A 27975-nucleotide genomic window follows, 5' to 3' on the forward strand; every position below is an offset into this window, starting at 1 on the left:
ACATTCCCCTCCCTCCCCACAAAAAACAATTCTCTTTCAGGGTTTGGTTGTTTGTGGAAGGAAAAAGATAAAAAACTTTTCACAGGAAACGTAGGGGAAGTGAAAATGTTTCTAAATTTCCCACGCTAAAGACTGTGAAGTGCTCAGATATGATGGTAATGGGGACCATATAGGTACCTAAAATAGATAGCTGGAGGTCCCCCAGCCAACTACTGACCCAACCTTTGCTTGGAGATCTGCGAGGATCACAGCACAAGCTCGTAGAGTGGGATTCCCCCATTAAGTTTTACATCAAACACCAGAACACAACTGAATCTGTCCCTTCAGAAATGCTGAAAGAAGAGATGTGGTGGGGAATGTTTAGATCCCAAATCACTAGCAGAACATAGGTTTAGGAATAAATTATATATAAATATCTATTACAGCAACATTATTAAAAGCAGTGTTCTCCATTATTTAACTGCTCTGAATTTCTCCATGTCCCTAACACCTAAAGCCAGAGGGCCTGAACTCGGGACTCACCAGCCTTTCCCACACACTAGAAAGTTGGCACATACGGACTTAACAGAAGTCACACATTAGCATACCCTTCGCAGAGCACGGTGGGTTAGCAGTGGATGATCACAATCCAGCTGGTGCCCCCCAGTTCCCATGGCAGGTGGTGGCATGTGGATCAGTTGGCAGGTCCCCATGCAGCCATGCCACCTAATGCACAGGGGAGGGATCACCACAGTAAGAAGCAGAGTTCCTTCTGCTGGCTGCTACACCATGGCTATCGTGGAGTCTTCAGCGCTGCTCTCCTGGTCCAGGCCCACCCGGCGGATGGACGCCCTGTATTTCTGCCTTCCCAGTTCGATGACAGTTTCAATCTCGTCTGCAATGTCCTGGCGGCCGCTCTCCTTCATGGCTGTGATCAGCTTCTCCACGCAGTTTTGGTCGTCAGAGTTTTGCTGAGCCCAGGAGAAGAGCATGTTCAGGATCTGACTATCCAGGTCCTCCCTGAGGAGAGCAAGAAGCACAGAAATAACAAACCCACCATCCCTCACGGCATTTACTTGAATCTGTGACTGGGTCCGAACCCCAGAAAGTGCCATCATGCCACAGTAAGATGACTCAGTGGGACTCACTACCCAACCCTCAGTCTTCAGCTGAAAACTAAATTATTTTGATATGAAAATACTGTCACAGTGCCTCAAGTTCCCATTCTTGTCAACAGCATCAACTCCCTGGTCAGACTACATCTTCCAGGATGCACCAGAGTCTCTATTCTTGGAGAGATGGGGTAGTGCATCATGGGAGTCCCTAACCATGATGCATGATGGGAGATATTATCCTGCCAGGCAGCCCTGCCCATAGAGATAGGGCATAGGAGGCACCCAAACTACAATTCCCGTGAGACACTATGGGAGCATTTCCAAACTGACATATTTCAGTTTTCAGACAAAATATTTTAGGTTTTTAAAACAAAAACAAAACATTTGTGACTTTTTTTTTTTTTTTTTTTTTTAAGTCAAAACCCCAATTTTCCCACCAGCCCTAGTGGAGATACTCCTACCCTGGAAATGTGTTGGTCCATGGGGCCACCATATCAATCTCTGCCCACATGGCTCACCTGTGGTTGTATCCTATTCGTTCGATCTGCTGATAGGGTAGCCCCAGGTTCAAGCCAATGGTTTGCCAGTCAGCTCCAATGCGCCCAGCAATGCCAAGTAGATTAGCTTGTGTCAGGTAGCCGGTTTCGGCATTCCCCAGGTTCAGAGGAGGGAAGGAGAAGCCATTCTTGGGCTCTGAATGCTCACCCGAGCGGGATTTCAGTTTCTGTTTGATGGGAGAGAGAGTGACAGAAGTACTCCTGGCTGGCATGATTTCCTTTTAAAGGGGTAGTGCCAAGTCATTTAGTTGAACTTTACCTCTTTGCACCTTGGGGAAGTAGATTTAACATGGACTGTAGGGACCCAGTTGTGTGAAGTGCTGACCACCCACTGTTTAGCGGACTCCAGTGAGAGTTATGGATGCTCAGCACCCACAATCACAGCCTGAAGCAGGAAATCCCTCCTTGCCCTGTCTTTGGAGACTCCCTTTTCATTACCAGTTGTTTCCCCGAGTACATGTCCCTCAGCCTTCAGGGAGCTCTTACTCTAGGCCCCAAACCAAGGCTGTGCATGTACCAGAAGTGGGACTGCAGTCCACAGTGCTTACTCTGGGGTAAGCCTTACGGTGATGTTCAAAGAAAGACAACAATATTTACTGGTTCGAGCCTGCTCAAGAGAAATAAAACTTGCCATGACACAGCTTGGCCAGCCAGGTCCCTTTAAGGCACCCCTGGCTCATTCCAGCACACTTCAACACAACGGTTTAATCAAAAAATGCCTTTGAGCTGCCATGCACTGGAAAATCCACCTTCTCAACAATACCCATCACCAGGGTATTCATATGCAAGACAGAAACTGTGCTCAGGTCTAACCAGTTTCCTCCTCATTGAGCTCCCTCATTCACTCAGAGCAACAATCTGTCCTCCACAACATTTCATTGCATCAGTGCCAGCTCAGAACGGTGCAAATGGGAACAGGACAGGAAGGTGGATAAACTAGAGAGAGATGGGGAACATTTCCAGTTACACACTTCCTTGGGGAGGAGGGGAGCTATCTCACAGTGGTGGGAAAATACCCACAGAAAGTGCCCATGGCCATTTACAAGAGCTTCACTCCCAAAAGCAATTGTGCCTGGTCACCTTCAAGTGATCTCACCACCAGCACCCTATCCCTCACACTTCAGACACGTGAAAGCACGTGCACAGCTATTCACTCCTCCACCCTTACAGTCACATGGCTGCATGCGCACACACTCCCCCCTTTTCAAAGGAAAAGAAATTCTTCATTTTCCACCATGCAGTTTCTGCAGACGACACCTCCGGCTGTAGTCCATCCCACTCTTTTCAGGGCTAAGTATGGGAGACTGCAGTTTAGCAGACAGACACAAATATTTCCCCATCCATGTTAGGCTTCCCCGTAGGTGACCAAGTAACTCACAGGCAGTTTGATTGGCAGAGTAGCCAGCCAGTGGGAATCGGGCCCTTTCCTCTTCTTGGTGGCATCTTCAGGGACATTGTCTGGAACTTCGCCACGATAGAAGGAGACCTTCACAAGCAGGCGAGATCACAGAGTAAGACCTAGAGGCCATTTCAATGGCCATGTCTATCTATGCAGCTTGTTTTCTATTTGGCAAGGATTATGTAAGAAGTTTCCCACCCAGTCCCTACAGGAGACCACACATTCCCCACTTGGCGTGCCATCTGCAGTTTGACTGAGTGGGTGCCATTGGCAATAATACAAGGATCCACCACAGAGTCCAGCCCCCTCTCCCTTACTGCTAATAGGCCAAGAGTTAATGTTAGGCAGATAACTCTGGGCAACAGCCTGGGTGATAGGTGACCGTTCGTATTCAAGCCACACTCTCCTGTGGGCTTATTTTACGGGTCAGTCTCTGGTGAGGAAAAACAGAAACTCGATTCACTGACATACTCAAGGCTCGGGCGCTGCAGCAAGGGAGGCCACAGCAAAGGCAAGGACTGCGAAAAAAGAAAATGAGTCTCTTGGGCTGGTGAGCACTATCCCCAGAAACTCACCTGTCCTTTCACAGCTTGGCCTTTCCTGTCCACTTCAGCAGTCACATAGATTTCCTTCATGTTCTTCAAGTGGGAATAAAAGATGAAGGAGATCCGTCCATCCACACAGTCTGGGCGGTCTGAGCAGAGCCAGGGAAAACCCATCAATTGATCAATGTACAGAAAACCTTCCTGCTCCGAGGCAAGGGCTACATCAGCAGCTTCCCAGACCAGAACCCACTTCTCCCTATTTTCTGGCTCGTCCCATTCTGGGACAGGGCTGCCACCCGTGACCATGGAGGAAGCAGATCATGCAGGAGCAAAAGGAAACCAGCCACCGGAGGAAGAGGAGTTGCAAAGAGTGCAAAGGGAGGGGAAGATGTTGAGGTTAAATATTGCATCTGTCCTACCCAGGAACGGATCACTAATGAGCAGGGGGAACCAGCTGGAAAGTGACTCCTGTTTACACAAAATAAACCATCCGTCTCTTTTACATTTCCTTAAAGGGGGGGGGGGGAGAGATATGAGTAGGGATAAAGGAAAAAGTAATGCTGCATATGTTGCCTTAGGACTGTACCATCCTGCCAAATACCTGTGACAAAGGGTAGGTGAGGGCTCCTGGTGCCCTGAGACTAGGCTACAGAGTCCTGTGTGAGTCAGCGGTAAAGGGTCCGATTCTGGGTTCATCTTCCCCAGGGCCAACTGAGAGAGACTACTGTCTTTGATGTAGTCACAGTGGAATTACACCAGGGTATTAGAGATCAGGAGCAGGCTCAGAGTGCAGCTGTGACACCCCTTCCCACCTGGCTGCCCCAGGATATGGTCTTATGGTTTTGGTCCCACCCCCTGTAAGCTGAGTTCGTGAGAGAGGGAGGTAAAATGAGGATGGCCAACAAGACAGATAGGCATTAAACTCCACACAGGGAGTTCTCTGAGCTGGACTGTTCCACGGGCTTTCTCCCCATAGAAATGGCTTTGTATGTAGACTACATCAGAAATGGATGAGACTTGTTAGATCAGCTAGCGTGTGCTCGGAGTACACAGGTCATGTACTTAGCTTACCTACGGAATAAATACACTGTACTAGACTGTACCCCTCTGGGGGTGGTTGTGGTTTGCTATGAAGAGAGCAGAGTCCAGCATGATCCTGGAAGCAGCAATTCCATAGGGAGAATTCACTACCAAAAACATGTCCTGCCGGCCTCTCACTCTGTCTCCAGAGAGCAGAAGGACTGCTGCATTGCCCATCAGTTGATCAGCATAGGCAGCAGTGCTATGCTCCGTTTGCCAAATCTGCGAAGCCAGTGGTTCCCAACCTTTCTGTGGGAACTGCCTATTGCTACTCCCAGAACACTGTGGCGGGCGCCGGACACCTTGCCAGATGAGCGTGCCACCGGAGAACCGGCCGCTAGAATGCCGCCAAGAAGCGCTCTGTGGCATTTCAGCAGGCGGTTCTCCGTCGGTGGCATTTTGTCGGCTTGGCGTCCTGCGGATGCACAAAAATGCCCTGGCGGGCGCCGTGACACCCACAGGCACTGCATTGGGGACCACTGCGCTAAGCGAATACAGAATGGAGCGGCAGCTGCTGGGAGGGAACTGAAGGCAAAAGGGACGGAGGAAAGAAAGAGCAGATTGGACAAGAGGGCTCTGCCATACCGGCATCGATGTTGATGCCTCGCTCGAAGGCTGCAAAGAACTGCTCTCCCTCAAACAACTCCACAATGTCAGAGGGCTCCGGGCCCTGGTAGCGGTCATGGAGCTTTCCCAGAACAGGATCGACCTACCAGGGATGAAAGCAACATGGGGGTCTGTTTAGGCTTTGCACATTCATAACCCCTCCCCCAACCCCCAAAAAGGGTCCAAGAAATTTTTCTCTTGCACTTTCAATTCAAAGAGTTTATTTTTCCAAGAGAAAAAACAAACAAACAAAACCAAACCACACAATTCCCCTAAAGGTCTAATCTGTCATTAAAAAGTGATGGTAGCTAAGAATCATGTGGCTCCCATGGCATGCTTATAAAACACATGGTGTCCAGGCACACAAATATGCTCCACTGTTTGTGGTGGGGGAGAAACAACTATTTATGTTAGCCTTGCTGTCAGCAGGACTAAATACCAGCATGGACTGAACCGTTCCAGCCCGTGCTGGCCTACTGCCAGAGTGGATAGTACTGCCCAAGTCTAGCTGGCCCTCCTTTTCTTACACTAGCAGGGTGCTGAAGCATATCAGTTGTAAACTGTCTGGTCTAATTCCATTTTCAGCTCTGGTGAAGGAAGCAGAGTGTCTAAGCTAAATACAAGTTGGGCCAAACTTCTATTTAGCTCAGACTCTCTCGACTTTCTTCCCCAGACCTGAAGAACTCTGAGTAGCTCAAATGCTTGTACCTTTCACCCACAATAATTGGTCCAATAAAGGATATTACCACGCCTACTTTGTCTCTCACATATCCTGGGACCAACGTGACCACAACAATGCTGCCATCAGAGGTTGAAAATTCCTTCGGCATCATTAGCCACTGCAGTGTCTGGGTGTTAGAGCAGATTAATTGTATCCTGTCGGTAACCCTTCAAAACCACTAAGTTATTCCCTCTCTTTTTCCCCCAACATTTAGTCGTGGGGAGATATTTTCCACACAACTCCTGTGCTGCACTGCCACTTAGCTGAGGCCAGGACACAGCCTAAATGTGTTGTGCCTCTCCTGAAAGCCTCATCCTGGGGCAGCAGCATGCAAATACCCAAAGACTATAAGCTCTTACTTCTCATAGGCAGTTTGAGTGAGGCTAACGCTGTGCAGCCTCTCTCACCCTGCACATGGATTTGGACTATCCTACCAGTGAACCCTCTGGGACGAACTTCCGGGGGTGAAATCCTGGCTTCAGTGAAGCTAAAATAGCAAGACTCCTGTTTTGACTTCAGCGGCGCCAGGATTTCACCCCTGACGCCCCAGGCTTGAAGTTTCCCTTCCGGTGTTTATGAATGTGTTTTATGTCAATACTGGAACACAAGAATTACACACAAGTGGGACCAGCCAGCCCAGGGGATTATAACGGGACAGCACAGCTTTCACCATTAAGTCATCAGGCTGAACTAGACCGGTGATCGTTGCACCAAACAGCTTTGTGAAATACGCTCTAGCTCTGTCCACTTCCCAGCGGGCCAGTGTCCCTGGCGCAAAAACCAAAATTGCAACAGGAACCCTCAATCAAACAAACAGCCGAGGGCTAAATGGGCAGAGACATTTGGTGAATATGCCAGGCACAAATGCTCCCATCGCCCCCTCTCCAACAGCTCTGGACTGAGGCCCCTTGGCAGGGCAGCGCGTGCAGTACCTTGTGCTTGGGGACACACTGCAGCAAGACTTGCTCGGGGTCCTTCTTCCTCTGCAGCGCTATGAAATTCACCTGGTACAGGCGCAGCCTCTCGTACACCTTCCTGGCGATGCCACCGATGTAGGTCTTGGTAGTATACCACAGCCAGTACCTGGGGAAGGAAGCAAATGAGGGAGGGATCCATCTGCCAGCAGAGAAGCCAAGGGCAAGGACGGGAACCTGAAGAGGCGGACCTTAAAGTGACGCTTCCTTTCTATCGAAGGGGAAAGGCAAAAATTAGGAAAATCTGGATTTTGAGGGAGCTGAGTTGAAGGCACCATCCTGTCCGCTTGACACAGGTTATCCTCCAAAAAGCAGATTCCCAGCCCAAGACTGAGCGAGAGAACTTACCAGTGAGGGGGAAGGGTTGCATCAGCAGCCTATGGACGAGGGAAGGATTCCGGCAGCTGGGAGGAGTGGTGGCTGGGAACCTCACTGTTGAATGGATTTAGGTTCTGAGTGGGAATGTACTCACTTGAGCATGGCCTCTTTAAAGCTACCTGGCCTACAAGGGCAACCACAAATCTGCTCACTGCAATCTGGTGGGATGTGAAGTGAGGAGAAATAGAAACCGCCCAGGACACAGAAGCAAGCTTTTTTTTCAGTGCGGCTGTACTGTGCACCGAGGAACTGGGAATATTAACCGGAGGCATAAAGCTTCGGCATTCCATCCTTCTTAAGGGGAAAGAGCAACCCTGGTAAGGCGCTGGGGGCTGGAAGGGAAACTGGCAACAGCACAGCCCCTGGTCTAGGGGAAAGCGCAGCCATCCACCTTCTAGCCTTTTCTTCAAACACTGTCCGTGAGCGGGTCAGAGCTCACCAGGAGAAGTGGGTGACTTCAAACCGCGCGTAGAGGTGGGTGAACTCCAGAACCACCTGATTGGTGATGTCATCCCAGGTTTGGGCTTGCAGGTTGCCGTGAAGAAGATGCAGCCTGGAGCGATCTAGGGTGAGACCTAAAAATCAAGAGACACAAGCCGGTTTAGTTTTAGATGAACATGGATTTTTTTTTGCCTTGCTTGTTGCTTTACAAATCCAAGTGCAAAGCAGCTGGAGCCTTAGGGGAGTTGTGGTTTTTTTTTTTTAAAGCCACAATTGCTTACCTTTGGGAAATGCCAAATTCCAGCTCAGCCAGGCCACTTCTTTGAAAAAGACCAGCCCTGAATATCTGATTTGCTATTCCAGTGGGACTCCTAGCCTTAATGTGTCAGCCACTTAATTACCTCCTAAGCTGATGGATTGCATGACCTAAGAGGTATTTTTCTACCTCTGACTCCTATACGTTTGTACAGCACCTGGCACAAAGAGGCCCCAATCCTGAGGGGGCCCATGTGTCCCAGGGGCCTCTTGATGCCAACTGGCAGGGGGCACAGGAGGTGCCTACGATTTTAAAAGGGCTTCCCTGGGCCCGATGTCTACATAATAGAGTGCCAAAGGGTGGCATGTGAAGTCTCTACCAACAACCAGTAACACAAAGGTCATCCTAATTACTGTGAATGTATGTACAAAGGAGTTATGTATCCATACAGAAAAATACAGTCCTAAGGTATGTAAGTTACAACAGGTCACCAGAAGGTGATAAATGTGCTCCTATCAGGCAGAAGGGAAGAAATGTATCTGTCTAGTCATGTGTGTATTGTCCGTGTCTGAGTGGAGAACTAATTACAGACTGAGCCAAATGCTAATCAAGAGATTGTGAAGTTGACAAGAAAAAAAAAATCTCAAGGGGAAAAACAAACAAACAAACAAAAAAACAATCAGCATCAGGAACATCCTGTTTATAAGTAAAGACTGAGTCGGGGGGGGGAGGGAGAGATCACTGGGGGTACAGAGGTACACCCTGGATCTTTCACTGAGGGGGCAAACTGAAGGGTGCAGCCAAGCCTGGCTAAAATACACTGGAAGGATTTGGGGTGAGTCTAGCTCTATAAGACATAAAAGCAACTCGTTAAATAAGTCTAGGTTCTAGAATGCGAGTTATAATTTTACTGTATAGGCAACTGTTTGTTTCTAATATGCGGAGACTTGCTATCATGTGACTCTCTTCTCTGTGTTAAATAAACTTGTACCTGTTTTCACTGTAATCATCCGTACGTGGTGTGTGGTAAGCAGAGCTGTGAGATGAGGTGTAACTGGTAAGCTGGGGGGTACTGTTCCTTTGGGAGCAGTGGATCTGTGAATTCTGTGTCTCTCCAGTGGAACAGGGCTTGGACACTGCAGGGGAAAGCTCAGAGGACACAGGGGCTGGTGTGTGCCTATTGCTAACCTGCAGAGGGACAGCGAAGCCCACATGGGCTGACAAGGAAGTGCTTGTGTTGCCCATGGCTGACAGAGTTGGGGAGCTGACCCATGGCAAGTACAGACAAGGTTTCCTCACACTAAGGGCAGGGGGAAGCGAAGTGTCTCACAACCCTGAGTGCCCCTGGAAGCATCACAGCCCGTTGTGCGCTACGCTAACAGAAACAACAAGAAAGCCAAGGGAGATCAAAGGGAAACCGGAATTAATAAGCTTAGACAAGCGAAACTTCTCCATTTGCCAGGGTCCCCTCCTAGACACCACCCCCATCTCATCCAGACAAAATGCCTCTGAGCAAGAAATCAATTTAACCAAAGACAAATTGTCAAGGCAATTGTCATTGTGTGCCATTTCAGTTGGCTGCATTAGGCCTCACTTCCTGTCCTAAGCTATATGAAGTGAAGTTCGAGCCTCAGTGAACAGCGACCACGTTATAACCCCATGCAGACAGCAACAGGCACTCTGGGAAAAGCTGCAAATTGGCTTCTAGCTAGGTTGTTAACGCTCTTGGGCAAGAACTGTCTTTCCTATTACTCATTTGGACAGCGCCTAGCACAATCTCAATTGGGGTTCTCGTGTGACACTGTAATAATAATAATTCTAGACTGGGGGAAATGGTGGGTGCATAGCTTTACAGCTCCCCCCTTCACCTCCTAAAGTCCACAACCATTGGCAACGGAATCACTTCCCCCCCCGCATCTAATATTCATCAGAGATTATTCTACAACTCTTCTTTTAATTCAATACCCTTATGGATGCTGCTCCATCTCCAGATTTTCTATAAAATCCCCAAAAGCAGAAGCTATCAGACAACCCTCTGGCAGCCAAGATGGCTGAGCAAGGAGATGCTTCCCTCTAAGACTAGCAACACCAAGGGATTCAAGGGATCAAATCAGGGACTCAGGAGACAAAAACCAAAAAACAAAATACCTTTCTATATGCCGATGACATTCTCCTAGATATTAAAAATTCCAGATCCATTCCAAACACCCTACAAATGATAAACGTTGGCAAATTCTATGGCTACAAGACAAATTGGGACACGTTCGAAGCGGTGACAATCCCATGAGATCTAGTTGTAAGTGGCTTCTCCTATAGGGACATGTAGATGTTAACAGAAACCTCAGCTATCTTGGCGTCCTATTCCCTAAGGAAATTAAAAACAGTCAAGGATAACCTCACCCCATTAACCATGCAAATAATAAGCAATTTAAATAGATGGCAGGCACTACTTCTCCCCCTTGGGGGAAAAATAAACAATTAAAAGGAATGCCCTTCTCAGGAGCCTTTTTATTCTGAATTCTCTCCTTTTCTATAGTCCTCCCTTTTATTTTACCAAAATCGACAGGGTCAGGTCCTTCCTGTGGGGTGCTGGTAACAAACTAACGCAGCCTTGCAAAGATTACAGCTCCCTGTCAAAACATGCAGTTTGAGATTTCTCAACTTTAAACTTTACCACCAGGCAAAACATTCTTAGCCACGCAGCACAGTGGCTCCTTCCCTTATGCTGTCGAGCCCCAGACTGGCTCCAGCTGGAAGCAGAATTGGTTGCTCCTTTTCCTCTTTCCCTTTCCCACGGTGCTGCACTCACATTACTACCGATTCGCTACAAAACAATTACAGCTATTGTGGAGGCAAAAATCCCCAGCGTAGCAAGTCTACTAAATTTAAAAACAATCCTCTTCTACATACCAGGGTCTCTGGTCTCTATCTAACCTGAAACTCTAGCAGGCAATCCCATCATTTGGAGAGTCTGGATTAGGAAAGGGATTTTGACTATCAATATTAAAAGAAAGGTTCAATCTAGAGTCCAAGAAGGAGTGGCAATATATCCAACTTAAACAAGCCATCTCCCATCTGTTTGGCCTTCGATACCTGCAATGCCTCTGACCCTCCTGAACTGCTCTCATATCTCCAAATATTACTCTGATTGCCAAGACCTAGGGCACAACACGATATGCACACTTGGCCAGCAAATCTGAATTAAATATAGATTGGAGGAGGAACTAGGCCAATTATTGTCTGCTCATCAATGGAAACAAATTTTAGCCAGTGCTTCAAACTGTTCCTTGAACCTCCATTTAAGATTAATCCAGCAGAAAATCATACAGGAGGCGGCTCTGGATCACTCTCCCACTGTTCAAAACAGGAGCCACTAAGTCAGACAAATGCTGGCGCTGTGATTCAAGAGGTGCTAATTTAACCCCTGTGCTCTGGGAACGTGTATGTTTTGGGCAGAACTTAATTGCAGAGTTAATTTTTTTCCAGTGAAACAAAATTGGGTTCCCAGCTAAACATGTACTTTTAAACCAAATGGACGTTAACTGGAAGCACCTGAAAACCTGTGGCTTAAGCAGAGCACTAATAATTGCTCAAAGGCTGGTACTACAAAAATGGAAATCCAAAAAAATGACCATCAATTGAAGACTGGCGCATAGACATTGTAAGCCTGGCTGCCATGATGGGCTGAGATTTCCAAAACAGATTAAAGCACTGCTTAAAATCAATGGGAACTGGGAATCCAAAACAGCCATAATATTTTTGATGAATACATTGTTAAATGTACCAGAGATCACCCTTATTCGTCTAGATTCTGTATTAAAAGACCACTTCCCAAGCATCACCAGGATGTACCCAGTCCAATTTTGCTTTATCTTTATTAGGTGAATGTTACAGCTAAACAGCAGCTTGTCAGTCTCTGATGTTGGTTCACAATATAATCAATCAGTATTCTGCGCACTGCTGGAACCTACATCTTCACATTTCCTGAAATGCTAGGGTTGGAAAGCCTGACTCGACTTGCAACTCCAATGGAGTCATTCGTGATTCACACTGAGATCAGAATCAGGCACCAAATTTACAACCTTACCGTTGCTTTCATTTACTCCTGTGCATTTAAACAGGATGGAACGTTTGGGAAGCATTTAGGGAGCCAGAAGGCATTAAATCAAAAAGAGTGTGTTTTCTGTGGATGGCAAAGTATAAGTGTTTTCCCACCTCTCCAACCTCTTTTGGTCGGTTACTCTGGAATAAGGGAGAAATATCTTGTTTTCCATGGGATGGCACTGGTGTCAGTATTCCTTTATGACGAAAGAGGACCTGTCCCACCAGCACTCTCCAGAAAGCAGTGGGAAATATTAGCAGCCTATTATAGTTCTTCTACTATTTATGTACTAAGCTTTGTGCATTGGACCCTGATGTTCCTCACCACAAATGCTGAAAGGTGCCATTTGTTCACAGTTTAGTTTATTACATCAATTGCCTGGGGGAAATTGAAAGAATCTACCAAGTAGGAGGATTTTAAGCACAGAAGCTTTCCATTGGCATTTCTGGGCATATACTAACCTGTGACCCCTGGAGGTAGCGGGAGCTGAATTTTAACTGGCCTGAGGAAATCCACAGTGGAATTCTGGGAGAGGCAGAGCAGGGGACTGGCTCTGGACTCTGGATCATCCGTGATCTCTGCCAACTCCTCTGCCAACACTGGCAACACCTGGTGGTTGAACAATAATCAAATCAGCTTAACATCTGATGCCTGAATACCCAAGTTCATTGAGGCAGAAAGAGGGCAACGGCACTGTGACGTTATCTAATTAAAATATGACCATATAGATCACTGTTGCAACCACTGTTATATATTTGCAACAAATCTTGTACAATGGTTGTCAAGTGAGGTGTCTATGAAAAGATTATGATTTGCTGGTTATGATTATGCTATCTGTATGCATGTATCATTTTTGTATTAGAAGTTATGAATATTGGCTCTATACCTGGTTTTCAAATGTTTGCTCCTGGGGTAGTGCCCACAAGGTATTTAGCCTGCACATCTTGAAGGGACTATTCAAATTAAGTAGCTCATCAAGAAACACTTAACTGACAATGGACCATGGGAGACGCCCATCTGCATTGAATGAACTGTCCTGTGGATGTTCCATCTGAAATATAGGTAATGGCCTCCTGCAATGACTAGGTGAAATGCATGGACATGTGACTTGTCCATGTGACTACAACCACCATCTTGTTACTGTACTTTTCAACAGTAAGAACAATGGGATTCCCGCCACATGGTAGAAGAGATAAAAGGCCCTGGAAACTCCTCCATTTTGCCTCTTTCCTGCCCAAACCTCTGGACTATGGCCGATACTAATGGGAACATTCTAACCAATGGATGGAGGACTTTCCAATGATTTGGAATGATTTCCAATGACTTACCAAGCCAGCAGTTTATTCCATCACTGCTGCAAGCCTGAACCAAGGAGGTTCATTTATCATATGTATTTGATTCCTCTAACCAATTTTAACTCTCACCTTTCTTTCTTTTTATGAATAAACCTTTAGATTTTAGATACTAAAGGATTGGCACCAGTGTGATTTTTCGGTAAGATATAAGTTATATATTGACCTGGGTGTGTGGCTGGTACTTTGGGATCAGAAGAATGTTTTATTTGAAGAGATTGGTTTTAAAGAACCACTCATCTCTCAGTCTAATGTTTTCGGTGGTAATACAAGGACTGGAATGCCTGAGGAAACTGCTTTTATGACTTCTTGTTAGCCAGTGTCGTGAAACAGAAGTTTACTTTTGTTGCTGGTTTGGTATATCCTATGTGGGATTAGCCACCAGTCTTGGGATGTATCTGCTCTATTTCTCAGCAGTTTGTCCTGAATTTGGCGCTCTCACTTGTGACCCAAGAAGGCACAGTTACAGGCCCCAACCGCTCAAATGCCAGGCCTGACTCAGTGGCACAGGCTGGCTGCCAAGTGGGAGTGTGAATCCTAATCCCTGAACCACATTCTGCTCAGAGTTATACTGGTGTAAATTTGGCAAACAGGGCCCTGATCCAGATTGAGTCTTCTCGGTGCTACTGTCACAGATTTAATTAAACAGCTACCACGACCACCCCTACTAACTTTGACTCCATGCATCTGATGAAGTGGGTTTTAGCCAACAAAAGCTTATGCCCAAATAAATTTGTTAGTCTCTAAGGTGTCACAAAGACTCCTCATGGTTTTTACTAACTTTAATGGGGCTGCTCCAGAGTTAGAATAAGAGTAAAGTTTAACCTTCTGAATCTCACTTGCTGAGCTGGTCTGTCATGCTTTTCGTTCTTGGAGACTAAGCAGGAGGCTAAAGCTGCATGTCCCTTAACAATGCTGTCTGCTGGCTTATCAAGAGCCTTGGTAGCAAAGCTCTGAGCAGAACCCCATTCAGCCTTCCCCAGAGAAGGACAGAGGGGCCAAGACTGTATCAAGGAAGGTTGTATGGGAGGGGGGAAAGAGACAGGCTTGTTTGATTTTAAACAGGGTACAGGATTTAGTTGGTGTTGGTCCTTCTTTGAGCAGGGGATTGGACTAGATGACCTCCTGAGGTCTCTTCCAACCCTAATATTCTATGATTAGTCTTGCCAACTCCTCTGTCCCACAAGTCCCAGATACATTTGTCCCCAGCCCCATAGCCTGGAAAGGTCAAAGCCTTGGGGAATGTGGCAGGAGACCCAAAAGAAAGAACACTGCATTCATGCATTATGGCAATGATTTGCAAAACTCCTCAGCATCCAGCACACCAGCTGAGGTCAGTGGCAGCTGCAGGCATTCAGCACTCTGAGAAGTGAGGTACTCAGGGCCCAAGCAAACATCTATTGACTCCAGTAGGTGTTAAACCAGGCCCTACCTCAGCAAGACGTGCTAGCGTTTCTCAAATGTAGCTGCCATGTCAGCATGCGGCCATCAGAGGCTTTTCTTGCAGCCACAGTCTCCTGGGCGGTGATCTGGGGGGCAGGGAGCAAAGCAGCAGCCCCTCTCTGGGTCTGCAAGGAGGGGACGGGCTCTTCCCCCCTCTGGAGCCACAAACACCAGAGGAGCAGACAGTCAGTATAAGTTCCCCCTGCTCCCATGGACAGTGGGGCTCAGTCTTCTGGCTTCAGCCCTGGGGTGGCAGGCGGCAGGCTCCGGCCGCCGGGCTTTGGGCTCACCAACCCCCTCATCACCCCTGGCCCCCGCGGCCCCTGACTCATCCACCTCATCACCCCTGGCCCCCGCCGCCTCCCTACCCACCTCCCCATCCAAGGCTTAATTTGTCCCCCAGCTTGCCAGGGCCGAGTAAGTCTGCTGTGAAAAGCGATATTTGTATGCTTGTTACTATCACTTTTTACTTCTCCCAGCTAGCTAACAAGTCTACAGCTGTGAAAAGTGATAGTAACAATCGTACAAATATCACTTTTCACAGAAGCAGACTAACTAACTAGCAATTCTTAAACAAAACAAAAGAACTGCAAACAAAAAAAGCAAAAGAAACGAGAGCAACAAAAAACCAAGAACATGCAAAGCACCTTCTTTGTGTTTCTATTCTGTTTAGGTCCAGTAAAGAATAGAGACCACTGTACGTTGTTATTATTGAGTCTGCAAAAAAAACACCCTGCAATTACAATGATTGGGACTTGTATGGGCGCAGATTTATTTGTTCTTCCTAAACTTAACCACGTTTTTCAGAAAAATTGACACAGCGGCCCCCAGCAACAGTAGGTGGCTGCATTCTGAGGCCACAAAAAATTTTGCTGGGAGAACCCTAACAAGTTACAATGCTTGACCTACGGCCTATGTGAGTGCTAACCCCTGCCAGACAGCTAATGACCCAGCCCGTTTCACAGCAGGGGAAACCGAGGCAGGGAGGCTCTGTGACGTGCCTAAAGCCACAAGAAGCCCAAGTCAGACCCAGTTCCCTGGCTGGTGCTTGGCCCATCCTTCTTTCTCATTTAGTGCATGTATCCTATTGCCTGCTCTCATCTCCAGCACACACCAGCAGTCCTACCAGAGCTTGCGTTTTAGTTTTAACGTACGCACACACACCTGCAATGTGATGCTCCGAGTCTCCTCTGTGACTCCAGGAGGGAAGGTCACTTTGATGCTTGGATCCACAGTGGAAAAGAGCAAAGTCCCCGCTGATGGGACACTGCATTTATTCTCCACGAGCCGAGAGACGACCAGGAACCAGGAGAAGTGGGGGATGCTACAGCAAGCCATGTGCTTCTGTTACAAAACGTGGGAAACAAAGAAAACACAGCTGAGTGACATGTTACAGTATCTTTCAGACACACTGATTGACACCAGTTGAAGTCAATGGAATCACTGAAAAAAAATCAATGGCTCATAATGTTTCATCAGTACATATGCAGATATATTACACACATTTAGATGCAAAGACACACCACCAATAAAGCTTATTTTCTTAAACACCTGAGAAGACATTTGCACCATTAGAGCTGGCATTTGAGGTGACCTTTCATACCCCACTCCTGGTATGAGTCACACTACACAGACTGCAGAAGCAGCCTAGACGTTTTGGACATGATAGCCTGCAGCACCCGCTGTGCTCCCGGGATTGATTGCTGGTAGGGTGGCAGGGAGAGCACAGGTTGAACCTTAGCACAGTACCCCACAGCACTTCACAAAACATGGACTAAGATGAGGTCCCAGCCGAGCAGATCTTTCAGTCCAATGCTAAATTAAGATGGAAAATTGTAGTCTCTAGGACAACATTTCTCAAATGCAGCCACCAGGGGCTTTTCGTGCAGCTACAACAGCCTCCTGGGCAGTGATGGCAAAGGGGGCAAAGCATCGTCCCCTCCCCTTCCCTCCTTGCTGCTCCTGAATGCGCCGCCCTGCACCGCCTCTGGAGAGAGACGAGGCACAACACTGCAGGAGCAAGGTGAGTTCTTGACCCACCTTGAGTAGAGGAGGTTTGAGTAGCAGGTTCCAGTGGTGGGACTTCAGGAACCAGGCCGTGCAGCCCTGGGCTCTGCGCGTGGGGCAGCAGGTACTGACCCTCCCACCCCTCCCCCCCCAACTCTGGCCATGTGGCCCTGGCCTCCAGCTGCAGGGCTTCAGCCTCCTGCCCCTGGTTCCAGCTGCATGGTGGCAGCTGCTGGCTCCCGGCTCCAGTCCCGGGCTCTGGCCGTGCAGCGGCAGGCACTAGCCCTGGGCACTGACCCACAGCTCCGGCTGCATGGCAGCAGGCTGCGATCCTTGGCTCCAGCCATGCAGTTCCTGTCCCCAGCTCTGGGTTCTGGCCGTGGGCACTGAGCCTCAGCCCTAGCCACCTGGCAGCAGACACCAGGCCCTGGCTCTGGCCACGGGAACAGTGGGGTTCATCACCCACCCCCATCACCCTTGGCCCCAGCTACCTCCCACAGCCCTGTATCCATCCCCCCCAGGCCCAGACCCTGCTGCTTTCCTGGCCTTGCATCCATGCCCCCGCAATTGCCCCGGGCCCCTGCTGCATCCCCCTTCCAGGACGTAATGGGTCCTGGGGCTTGCTGAGAAAAGTGATATTAACAAACATGCAAATGCAGCAAAGAGCCCTGTGGCACCTTATAGACTAACAGACGTACTGGAGCATGAGCTTTCGTGGATGAATACCCACTTCGTCAGATGCGTCTTACAGATCCAGACTAACATGGCTACGCCTCTGATACTAAACATGCAAATATCACTTTTCACAGCTGACTGACTAGCTATCTGAGAAAAGTGATACTTGTATGTTTGTTAATATCACTTTTCACAGCCTCCCAGGTAGCTACTAATATACAAATATCACTTCTCACAGCAAGCCCCAGGACTCACTAAGCCGGGGGGGGGGTGGGGGGGTGGAGGTGGAGAAGAGGGCCGAAAGGGGAGGCAGCATTAATTTTTGTTACTGAGTCTGCCTAAAAACCCTACAGATATGCCTTCCGATGATCTGGATGTGACTCTGTGCATATTTAATTGTTCTTCCTAAAGTTAATTAAGTATTTTAGGTTAAAAGCCTCAGTGCAGCCACCAGTGAGAGTTGGTGGCCACACTCTGAGGCCATCAAAAAATTTGTTGCGAGAACCCCTGCTCTAGCTGCCACACGTCTGTATTGGAGAGGAGGGATGCAGGCGCAACCCCTTTATACCAACTGGACCCATAGCTCAGGTCCAAGCTAGCCCTGGGGACTGGACAAAGTTAAGCCCTGCCATCTGCTGCAGGGCAAGTCAGATATCCTGCACGTGACCAGGAGTTAATCCAACCTGCTCACCTTCGGCTTTCCTCTCCGCTCCACCTTGGTTTGCAGGTCGCTCCAGCTCTGCCCATTGAAGGTCCGAACTACCACCTCTCGCTCACGCTGCGTTTGAGGGGAGGTGTAAGGCATCCAGATCTGCACCTCCTGGCAGGGGACAACAGGGCGTTTCCATGAGACGCCAACAGAACGGCACCCCGACTCTAGAGACATCCTCTTACCTGGGCAAGCAGGGGAGGCCAATGTGACAAGGCATGGCAAGCCTCCGTGCTCCCCCCTCCCCGCTGGAGGCCCCACTGCTCTGCTCCACCCCACCCCTGGAAACAGCCTTCTGAGAGGAAATGAGCAGTGAGCACACGATCTCTGGGCTTACCTAGAGAAGCATCCCGGGAGCAGCCATTGTGGGAACCATGGAGAGCTGCTCCTCCAGCAACTAAAGGGCTGGGGATCAGTAACACCCAATCAAGGGCAAAAGAGAAGGAGCTGCCTGCCGCTAGCAAGGTAGTTCCTGGCTGGAGCCGGTGGCATGAGGAGAGATGCTCCCTGGGCTACAGACAAAGGAACCACGCTGGGCCAGGGCCCATTGCTGGCCACAAATCGGCGGCCGGAGCTCAGGAAGAACCCTGCTGATTTAACTCTGGGGAGCAAATTAAACCCCAGAAGGGTAAGAAACCATTTGATTTCTGATTGGCCCTGAAGGGCAAGGGGCTGCTTCTATCCAAGTTGGCTGTACCCCAGAAGGGGTCTGAGCTGGGTGACCCGGCCAAGCCACAGAAGATCCACAGAGGTAGGCTGACGGCCTGCCGGGGGTGCTGGGAGCTGACGAGAGCAGCAACACCATGCCCAGACGCTGGGGGACGCTCACAGGGGTAAGCGCAATCCACCACAGGCAGATCTTAGGCAGAGAGTGGGGGGTGGTTATGAAAACTGATCTCTCCTGCAGCCCACCAGCCCCGGAGTCAGCCAGAACCACTGCCTCCAGTTCCCTGGCTATGCTCCAGACAATGCTTCGGTGGGGGTGTTGTGCACTGGCCTCCCAAAAAGGCCAGTGAGCTCCTGTTGGCCATGACTGGCTTCACCGGGCTACTCATGTAAGCGTCCATCAATGGGGCACGAGTCCTGTTTCTGGCAGACGGAGGTCACCCCCAGGGGCCGGCACTCCCCCTAGGAGGGGTTCACGAGCTGGGAGGGAGGAGGTTCTCATTCAGAGAACAGCCTGCATCGTGGCAGAAGGGATGGGGAAGGTGTGGGGACAGCGTGGTGCCGGGGGAGAAGACACTACCCTTTTGGGGATTTGCCCTGGTGCTGAGAATCCCTTTCAAGTTTGATCCCCGGGGCTATTTGCAAGCAGGGATGTGTGGTTCAGGGATCCCAGCAGCCAGCACACAGCCCCAAGACATGATCCTTTCAGGCCACAAACAAGGATTTTCTGGCCAGTCATATTTGCACATATGGACCCATGATGGGCTATAACAGAGTTCTGCCCAGCCCCGTCGTGCCCCTCACGTGCGCTTACCTGCTGGAACTCAACCCCGTGAGGCCGCAGCTCCAGGACTTCACTCAGCAGGATGTCATGGTGCCTCAGTTTCACCCACCGTGGGTCAGGCGAGAGCGTTTGGAAATGGATCGTTACTGAGGAGGTGGCAGCACCCGGGGGGAAGTAAAACTGGATGCCACAGGCCAGGATGACTTTGCAGCCGTCGGGGGTCACAGTAAAGCTTTTGAAAAAGAAGCGATGTATGAATGACATCTTGCAATGACTCGCATTGGTGTATACAGTGTTGTTGTAGCTGTGTGGGTCCCAGGATATCAGAGAGACAAAGTGGGTGAGGGCATATCTTTTATTGGATCAACTTAATCTGTAATGCACTAACCCCCCTTTTTAGCCTATGACTATAGGGGCGTTAATGGGCCACTTCAACTTGACTGGTCCCTTAGAATATGCGCTAACCACTTTTGCTAAAAAACTAATCTGTTCCATCTTGTATGGAGCTGTGACACTCCCCAGACCTGAGGAAGAGCTCTGTGTAGCGTGAAAGCTTGTTGCTCTCACCCACAGACGCTGGTCCAATAAAAGATATTACCTCACCCACCTTGTCTTCCAATGACATCACATGCCATTAAACTTTTGCTTTCCTGTGTCTTGTGACTGGCAAGACAAACTCCCTGCATGTAATGGAGTAAAACTCTGACTTGTCTATTGGGACTGGAAACAATTTGGGGCAGAGACTACCCCTAATAATGTGTATATACAGCACCTAGCACAATGAGACCCTAATCTTGACTGGGGCATCTAGGTGCTACTGCAATACAAAATAATAAATAGTAACAAAAACAATAAGGACACTGCGTGAAATACCTGTCATCACTGGGTACAAGGAACACTCTTCCTAGCTCTCCTGAGCTGGATTCATCTGCAGTGAATCAGAAGAAGAGACGTGAACAGGGGTGGGTAGCAGGCAGACTGGAGGCAGACGTTCCATTGATTTGAGGGGTGCAGGTGATAAAGGAGCATTCCTCTTGCAACACTGTGCTCATAACAGGCTGGATCCAAATTCCAGTGAAGTCAGTGAGAGATTTTCCATATCCCCCCCCATGGGCTTTGGATCGGGTTCCATGGGAGGACAGACAGAGGTCAGTGAACTTTTCATGCATCTCTTTTCCTGCACTTAGCAGCTATTGCCCTGGCTGTACTGTCATCGCTGACTCTTCCCTACCTCTCTGCCTCTTTATGATCTAAATAGCAGGTGCTTTTTGGGATCTTTTTGCTTGCAGTCTGAGGACTTTCCCAAGAGGCCGACTTCCTTTTGCCCACTGACTCTCCCACAGCCCCACTTCTGCATCGCCAGCAAGACCTTTCCAATGATCAGGCTGAGCAAAAGCATCTCCAGAGTTTTTTTTTTTTTTTTTTTTTTTTACACCTTAGAACTGACTCTCAAAAAATGAGAATCCCTCCCACAGAACTAGCACAGCCTGTAATTGAAGACACAGGCACCCTAGTGTAGGAACTTCTGGATAGCCGTCCTCTCCCTTACACACCCTCTAGTGCAATGAAGCCCACATCAAATGTAGATTGTAAACTCTTTGGGCAAGGGGCTCACCCTTCCATGTGTCTGTGCAGTGCAAAATACACCTGTAATGATGCCATACCAATAATGACCCATTTTCTCCGCCTCATCTCCAACAATCACATTCACACACCAGCTTGTGACACTTGCTAGAGCCTGGGAGCAGCTGTCTGAGATGCAGTCAAGCCAATGAGACGTAATTACCAGATTGCAGGGGGATCTCAGGTTCTCCTAAAGGATTGCCCCGCAGGTGCACGAAGGGAGAGCTCTGGATCTCGGGGGGGATGGAACGTAGCCTGTTGTTCTGCAAGTCAAGCCTGGACAAGTTGGGGAGGCTGGCGAGGGATGCAGGGACAGTCACCAGGAGATTGCTGTGAAGACGCAGCTGCTGCAGAGATCGCAAATTGGCTGCAAGTTAGAACAAGAAGAAAAATTGCCCCCCCTCAGTAAATACATGAATAGTGATTCTAACCACCATACACATACATCCCCAATTCCCCTTAGCAAGCACCCAGAGCGCCACCCCAGCCTGCCTGCACCAGACCACCAAACATACACACAAATCATGGCTATATTTAAATTATGAGGGGGGCACAAAGATTGTGGGTTCAGAGAATTAGCAGGTTGGGAGAGCAGTAAGTTCTTTGGGACAGGGACTGTCCTTTTGTTCTGTTTGTACAGTGCCTAGCACAATGGGATTCCAGTCCATGCCTGGGGTTTCGACATGCTACGACAATATAACGACCATGGCAGAAACCTGGGCATAGTAATACAAAAATCAAAGCTGTGGAAATAGCCCCATTCAGAATACAGGTTTGAGATCTGAGAGTCCAGCACTGAACGGCTCTCTGGATTGGTCTGGACTCAACGCAGAGGTCATTTAAAACAGAACAACCCATCATCCTCATTAGCCCTCAGTGCATTGCCTCACATCAGCAACTGCAGAGACGCTGGGATCCTGTCAGAAGCCAGTGCCCCAGCCAGCCAAAGGGCTGGATCCTCAGCTGGTTTATGTCACTTTGAAGGCAATGGCATTATCCTGATTTGTAACAACTCAGGATCTGGCCCAGAGTCTTCTGAATCTTCAAAGTGCCCGGTTTGCTTACTGACTAAATTGATGGGGCCCTATATAGACAACATCCTGCTCCTAGCAAGTCGTGTAAGGGATACCTCCCAATCCACAGCCCTGCTTGAGGGTGATGAAGTAAGGGGGGCAGTGACAGACACCTAAATCCCATTTAGGTTTTACATGCCTTCCTGTTCAAAGATCCCCTAAAACCCACCCATTCCATGCCAGAAGCTAGGGACTCTTCTCTTTCATTCTCATTCTCTTTTTCTCTGGGTGCACCTCTTACCAAGGGAGCCAGGGACGCCCACCAATTGATTCCCTGAGAGATCTAGCTCCAGGCAGTTATACAGACTCCCGATCTCGTCGGGAAGCGATTGCAGGGCGTTTTCAGACAGGTCCAGTCTCTGCAGCGCTGCCAGCTCCCCGATGCTCTGTGGCAGATGCCGGAGCTGGTTTTTCATGGCAGAGAAGAAAGTCAGTTTACTGAGCCGGCCGAAGTCTTCAGGCAGCCCCACCAGGCTGTTATGGCACACCAAGAGCACACGGAGGCTGGCAAGGTCAGTGACGCAGCTGGGCAACCTGGAGAAGCTATTAAAGCTGAGATCCAGATGTGTGAGACATAGTAGATTCCTAAAATCTTGTGGCAAGGTTGTCAGGGAACCCTGTTGACAAGCACCGAATTCATCCTTGGCATGCCCACCTGGGGGCAAGAAAAAGCAGAGAAAAAGGAGTCCATGTTACACGGATTCTGCTAAGCTAGCCTCAGATAGGCATGCATAGCTCCCTCTGAAATCAACAGCATGGCAAATTGGAAGTTCAGACAATGTTATCAGGAGGCTGGAGGGATTGGTGCATGCACGCAGATTATAAGAGTAAGGTGTATAGCATGGCCTAATGGCTAGTGCACTAAAGTGTGGTTCAGGAGACCTGGGTTCTAGACCCAGCACCGTCACTGGGTGAATCACCTGTATGACTTCACCTCCCTGTGTCTCAGTTTCTCCATCTGTAAAATGGGCTGTATCAACTGTGGAGGGCTCTGTATTGTGTGTGGTTCTGTGGAGCGGGACGTATGCACGAGGGGTCTGTTTTAGCACAGTCTCATCTTTTTTTCATTCCAGTCTGACCCCTGGACCTCTGACACCTAAAACTTTGGTGCGTTAACAGCTAAGGAGGAGAGGAGAGATTTCTCTGGTACACAGTGGGAGAAGGGAGAACTAGGAATTACAGGATGCACTTATGGAAGAGGCAATTTTAGCTGATGATGGGGAAATTTCCCTGAGAGGGAGGCATATTTGGCTGTGGCACAGTTTCCCCAAGGGAAATGATAGAAGCTTCACTGCTTGGGACTTTTAAAACTAGCCTGGACAGCAGCACATCAGTAATAACCCACACTGGCAGGGAGGGGGACTGCATGGTCTAATAGCTTTCCCCATCTCTGACTTTGACAAGTCTAGGTTTGATGGGAGGTGTGCTCAGGTATTTAAGGGCAAGTCTGGCTCCAAATAATAAATCCAGCACATTCAAAGGATTTCTGGCTTGCTTGAGACTACCAGGGCAAGTGACCCATGTGGGGAAAAAAAATGTGGCAGCCACATGATCTAAATTGACACTTCCCTAAATGTACCAGTATCCTCCCTCCCTCCTACTCACCACCCTCCTGCAGTGCAATTTTAAATGCTTACATTAGAGGAGACCACTGGATTTTTTTTGTTGTACAATAGAAGAAACATTAATATTTGAGAAACCCTGGATTAGCAAAGAGTAGGGCTTAAATAAGGAATTCTTAGTGAATCAAGTTTTTCCCACTTCAGGATACTCAGAGTATCTGAGCACTTCACAGCGTAACTCTATGGAGGTAGGGAAGTATTAATATGCCCATTCTACAGATGGGGGAACTGAGGCCCACATCCACAAAGATATTTAGACTTCTGACTTCCCTTGATTTCAAACACCTTTGTGGTTCTGGGCCAGAGATATTTGCCTAAGGTCACATTCTGGTGGAGCAGGAGAAATGAACCAGGTCTCCTGACTCTCAGGTTAGTGTCCTAACCACTGGACCATCCTTCCTCCCTAACGTGCACACACAGCTCCCCACAGAAGACTGGGTGGTTCAACATTTTTCCAAGATAACTAAAAACTCATCATTCGTATTCATAGCCTCCTAGCATACAAAAACTAGGAAGCCAAAGAAGCAATACAATGGTCAACAGGTATTTATTGAATGTCATCATGCCACAGACTGCAAGCCTTAGGCATATCCACTCCAATACTTTTTGTGCTCCTGATAAGTTGGCTTCTTTGCTGTTCATTCTCAAACCATGTTCCCAGCCTATGCTGCAGGGCACAGGATGAGGGTCTGTTCAGAAAGCTACACCAGAATGAAATGCAGTGAAAGGAATCATTATGTCTCAGGAGGGGGGAAATAATCACCAAAAATTATTTCAGATTCTCCACAACTGAAGATCCAACCCAGTCTCCATTCAAGTGACATTCAAATAAAAGGCTGCACCTGTCAGACTGAATCAAATGAGGAAATTGGTCCCCAGCAGCTGTGGAAACAAAGGATGGTAATAACAGCCCCTACGCTGGATCTTGCTCAATCTGTTTGCTGTTCCCCGTAAGGCTAACAGACCCAAAACCGCTGCAAGGAGCTCTAGTGCACAATGGAAACCATAAAGCACATCCATCCTGTAGGAGCAGAGAAAAAGAGCCAAGCCTGGACAAATGGGCAGGGATGCTTCTCCGTGTCTTACCTTTGAGCACCAGCGACTTCAGGCACTTCAGGACAGGAAGGCTGCCCAGCGTGGAGTCTATGAGGGCCTCGTTGCAGTTCAGCCGCAGGAATTCCACCTGGGCCACCTCTTCCCTTCGTTTCTCAAGCAGCTGGAGGAACTGGTGACAGCCGTCGGGGTACACATCCAGGTTCAGCCTGTTGCCTGCAAGGCGGCAGCCCTCAAGTGCGGCAGTCACCAAACTGCCCTCCCCCAAAGCCGCCCCAACCTCCGGCAGCTCTGCCATCTTCTGCTCTTAGTCCACTGGGGCCGGAGCATGTTTTGACTTGCCAGGCAGGCAGCCACTGGCAGCGTCACAAGGCAGCCGTGAAGACGAGAAAGGAGGCTCTAAAAGGGAACATGAGCACACAGTGAAACCCTACTGCCCCTGCACAGCCTAGCTAGAAGAAGCTTGTAAACAGCATCTTCCGACCATAATAAGATGCATGGGGATTGTACATACAGTATGTCACTAAAGATTTTATGGGCAGTTGGTATAGACTTTGAGGCCAGAAGGGACCATCATGATCATCTAGTCTGACCTCCTGCACATCACAGGCCCGAGAACCTCACCCGCCCACTCCTATAATAGACCCCTGAACTCCGGCTGAGTTACTGAAGTCCTCAAATCATGATTTAGAAGACTTCAAGTTACAGAGAATCCACCATTTACACTAATTTAAACCAGCAAATGACTGTGCCCCATGCTGCAGAGGAAGGTGAAGCCCCCGCAGGATCTCTGCCAATCTGACCCAGGGGAAAATTCCTTCCTGACCCCAAAAATGGTGATCAGTTAGGCCCGGAGCACGTGGGCAAGACCCACCAGCCAGACATCTGAGAAAGAATTCTCTGTAGTAACTCAGAGGCCTCCCCATCTAGCATCTCATCACTGGCCATTGGAGATCTTTGCTGCTAGCAGTGGTAGATCAGCTATGTGCTAGGTATAGCAATAAGGTGGAACAGCCACCTTGGCGCATTTCCTCCATCTAGCCAAAAAACAGAGTCATCTCCAGGAATTTAAAGGGTGTAATCAAAGGAGAAGGCTTGCTTAGGATAATAATACCTAGTTCTTCTATAGAACCTTTCATCAGAAAGTCTCAAAGTGCCTTACAAAGAAGGTCAGTATCATTATTCCCATATTATAGACGGAGAAACAAAGGCACAGAGAGACAAAGCAACTTGCCCAAGGTCACCCAGCAGGCCAAGGGCAAAGTCAGGAGAGCTGGGTTCCTTGGCCAGCACTTGATCCAATAGGCCATACTGACTGTTGTGTAATTAGGAGCAACAGGATGAAATTGCAGAGAGGAGAAAGCAGAGGCGGGTTGGATCACATCAGCACAAGGACTAAGGAACAAAACTTGTAATGTAACTATGCAGTGATGTAATGAAAAAAAATCACATCACATTTATGCACTAGCTGGGACAGGGAGTGCCATGGGGGAAGCACACACAGCCTTCTGCATTATGGGAGAAGAGGGAAAGGCCAATGTGGGATAAATTCTCCATTGCCCCCTTCACCTTGTGTGGTCATCTATACTACTGGTTTTCAACCTTTTTTTTATTTGCAAACCCCTACAAAAGGAGGGGCAGACCATGTTTGAAATTTTAGACAGTTTGCAGCCCCCCCCACCGAGTTGCATGGACCACAGGTTGAAAACCACTGATATACCAGTGCGATTTGAATCCAAAATGCAATTAGTCATTCTGCTTTGCTAGCAGCTACCCAGGTGTTAATGTTAAGCCCTAAATTTCAAAGGAGGGCAGTACCACTAGCCTCATTTTACAGAAAGGGAAAGTGAGGCACAGGGAAGGAAGCAGCTTGCCCAAGATCATCTGGCAGGCCACTGGCAGAGCCAGGAATAGAATGTGGCTCTCCGGAGCCCCAGTCTAGTGCGCTACCCACTGGGCTGCCTCCCCTGGGCCAGGTCCCGAGCCATGGGGCACACCCCGGCAAGCCCAGAAGCTGCAGCGATGGGCTCTTGAGGGAGCAGCACCCAGCGCTGGGAGGGGGGGGACGCGGGCTGCTGGGAGAGGGAAAGGACATTTCGGAGGGAGGGAACTCAACCCGCTCAGCCACAGCAGGGCGGGAGGGGCCGGGGCCCCATCTGCTCCGCGGACTCAGGAAACGCCAAGCGGCCGACAACTGGGCCCTTGTACCCCGAGCGGCCCGGCCAGGCTGCGGGCATCGGGGGCAAAGCCCGAGCCCTTGGGGGCGTGGGGGAGGAGACGGGGGTTAACACCGCCCCACTTCACCCCGCCTCCGCCCGCGGCAGCGGAGCGGGCTCCTGCTCCGGGGCCGCCGCGAGCCCCGCTTCCGCCGCCCCGCGCACTTGGTCGAAGTTGGGAGGCGGCGCGGAGCGGCCGGTCCCGCCCCGGGCGCAGGGGGAGCAGCCCGCGGGCCCCCCTTAGCCCCACGTGGCCGCAGGCAGGCAGCGGGGCCCCGCGCGGCTCTTACCCGGGCTAGAGGGGCCGGGGGCGGGACCCCCCCCGCGCGGCCAGGGGCCGGGACTGCACCCCGCAGCGCCGCGAGCTCCAGCCCGCCCCGCTCTTAAAGGGACAGTCCCGGAGCCGGGGTGGGGGGGCACGATCTGCAGCCCAGGGTGGAGCGTCCCGGGGCCCCGCCCCTCTCGGCTGGCCTAGGCACCCGTGCGCCAGCGGCCGCTCGCGGAAGCGGGAACGGGGCAGCTTTGCTTGGCCACATGTGCAGCCACGCTGGTGCACGGACCTGTTGGCTCGCCCCCCTCCGAAAGCCGCGCGTGCCCAC

The 27975-nt window shown here is 49.5% G+C and overlaps 1 protein-coding gene across 1 annotated transcript; it reads right to left on the minus strand.

Annotated features, from left to right (window-relative positions):
- Positions 1–27704, minus strand: PIDD1 (p53-induced death domain protein 1). Its single transcript, XM_074954783.1, has 16 exons — positions 27667–27704; positions 25194–25559; positions 22727–23140; positions 21576–21779; positions 20663–20717; positions 19820–20021; positions 18322–18450; positions 16113–16292; positions 12615–12762; positions 7794–7929; positions 6935–7085; positions 5261–5384; positions 3626–3744; positions 3030–3137; positions 1613–1818; positions 1–999 (listed from the first exon to the last, which is right to left on the minus strand). The coding sequence occupies exons 2-16, from the start codon at positions 25456–25458 to the stop codon at positions 762–764; spliced, it is 2679 nt and encodes an 892-aa protein (XP_074810884.1). The 5' UTR covers positions 25459–25559; positions 27667–27704; the 3' UTR covers positions 1–761.
- Positions 27705–27975: the final 271 nt, after the last annotated feature.

This window comes from Natator depressus, chromosome 6, assembly GCF_965152275.1.
Source record: "Natator depressus isolate rNatDep1 chromosome 6, rNatDep2.hap1, whole genome shotgun sequence".
Taxonomy (NCBI): domain Eukaryota; kingdom Metazoa; phylum Chordata; order Testudines; family Cheloniidae; genus Natator; species Natator depressus.

Bases quoted from the DNA above. Each gene is read 5' to 3' on its own strand.
- PIDD1 (XM_074954783.1), bottom strand. From the start codon at position 25,458: ATGGCAGAGCTGCCGGAGGTTGGGGCGGCTTTGGGGGAGGGCAGTTTG. The intron at 7,086-7,793 runs GTGAGCTCTGAC...TTCCTTCCCCAG, and splicing joins GAAGTCACCCACTTCTCCTG to GTACTGGCTGTGGTATACTA. The intron at 5,385-6,934 runs GTACTGCACGCG...CATCCCTGGTAG, and splicing joins AGTGTGTCCCCAAGCACAAG to GTCGATCCTGTTCTGGGAAA.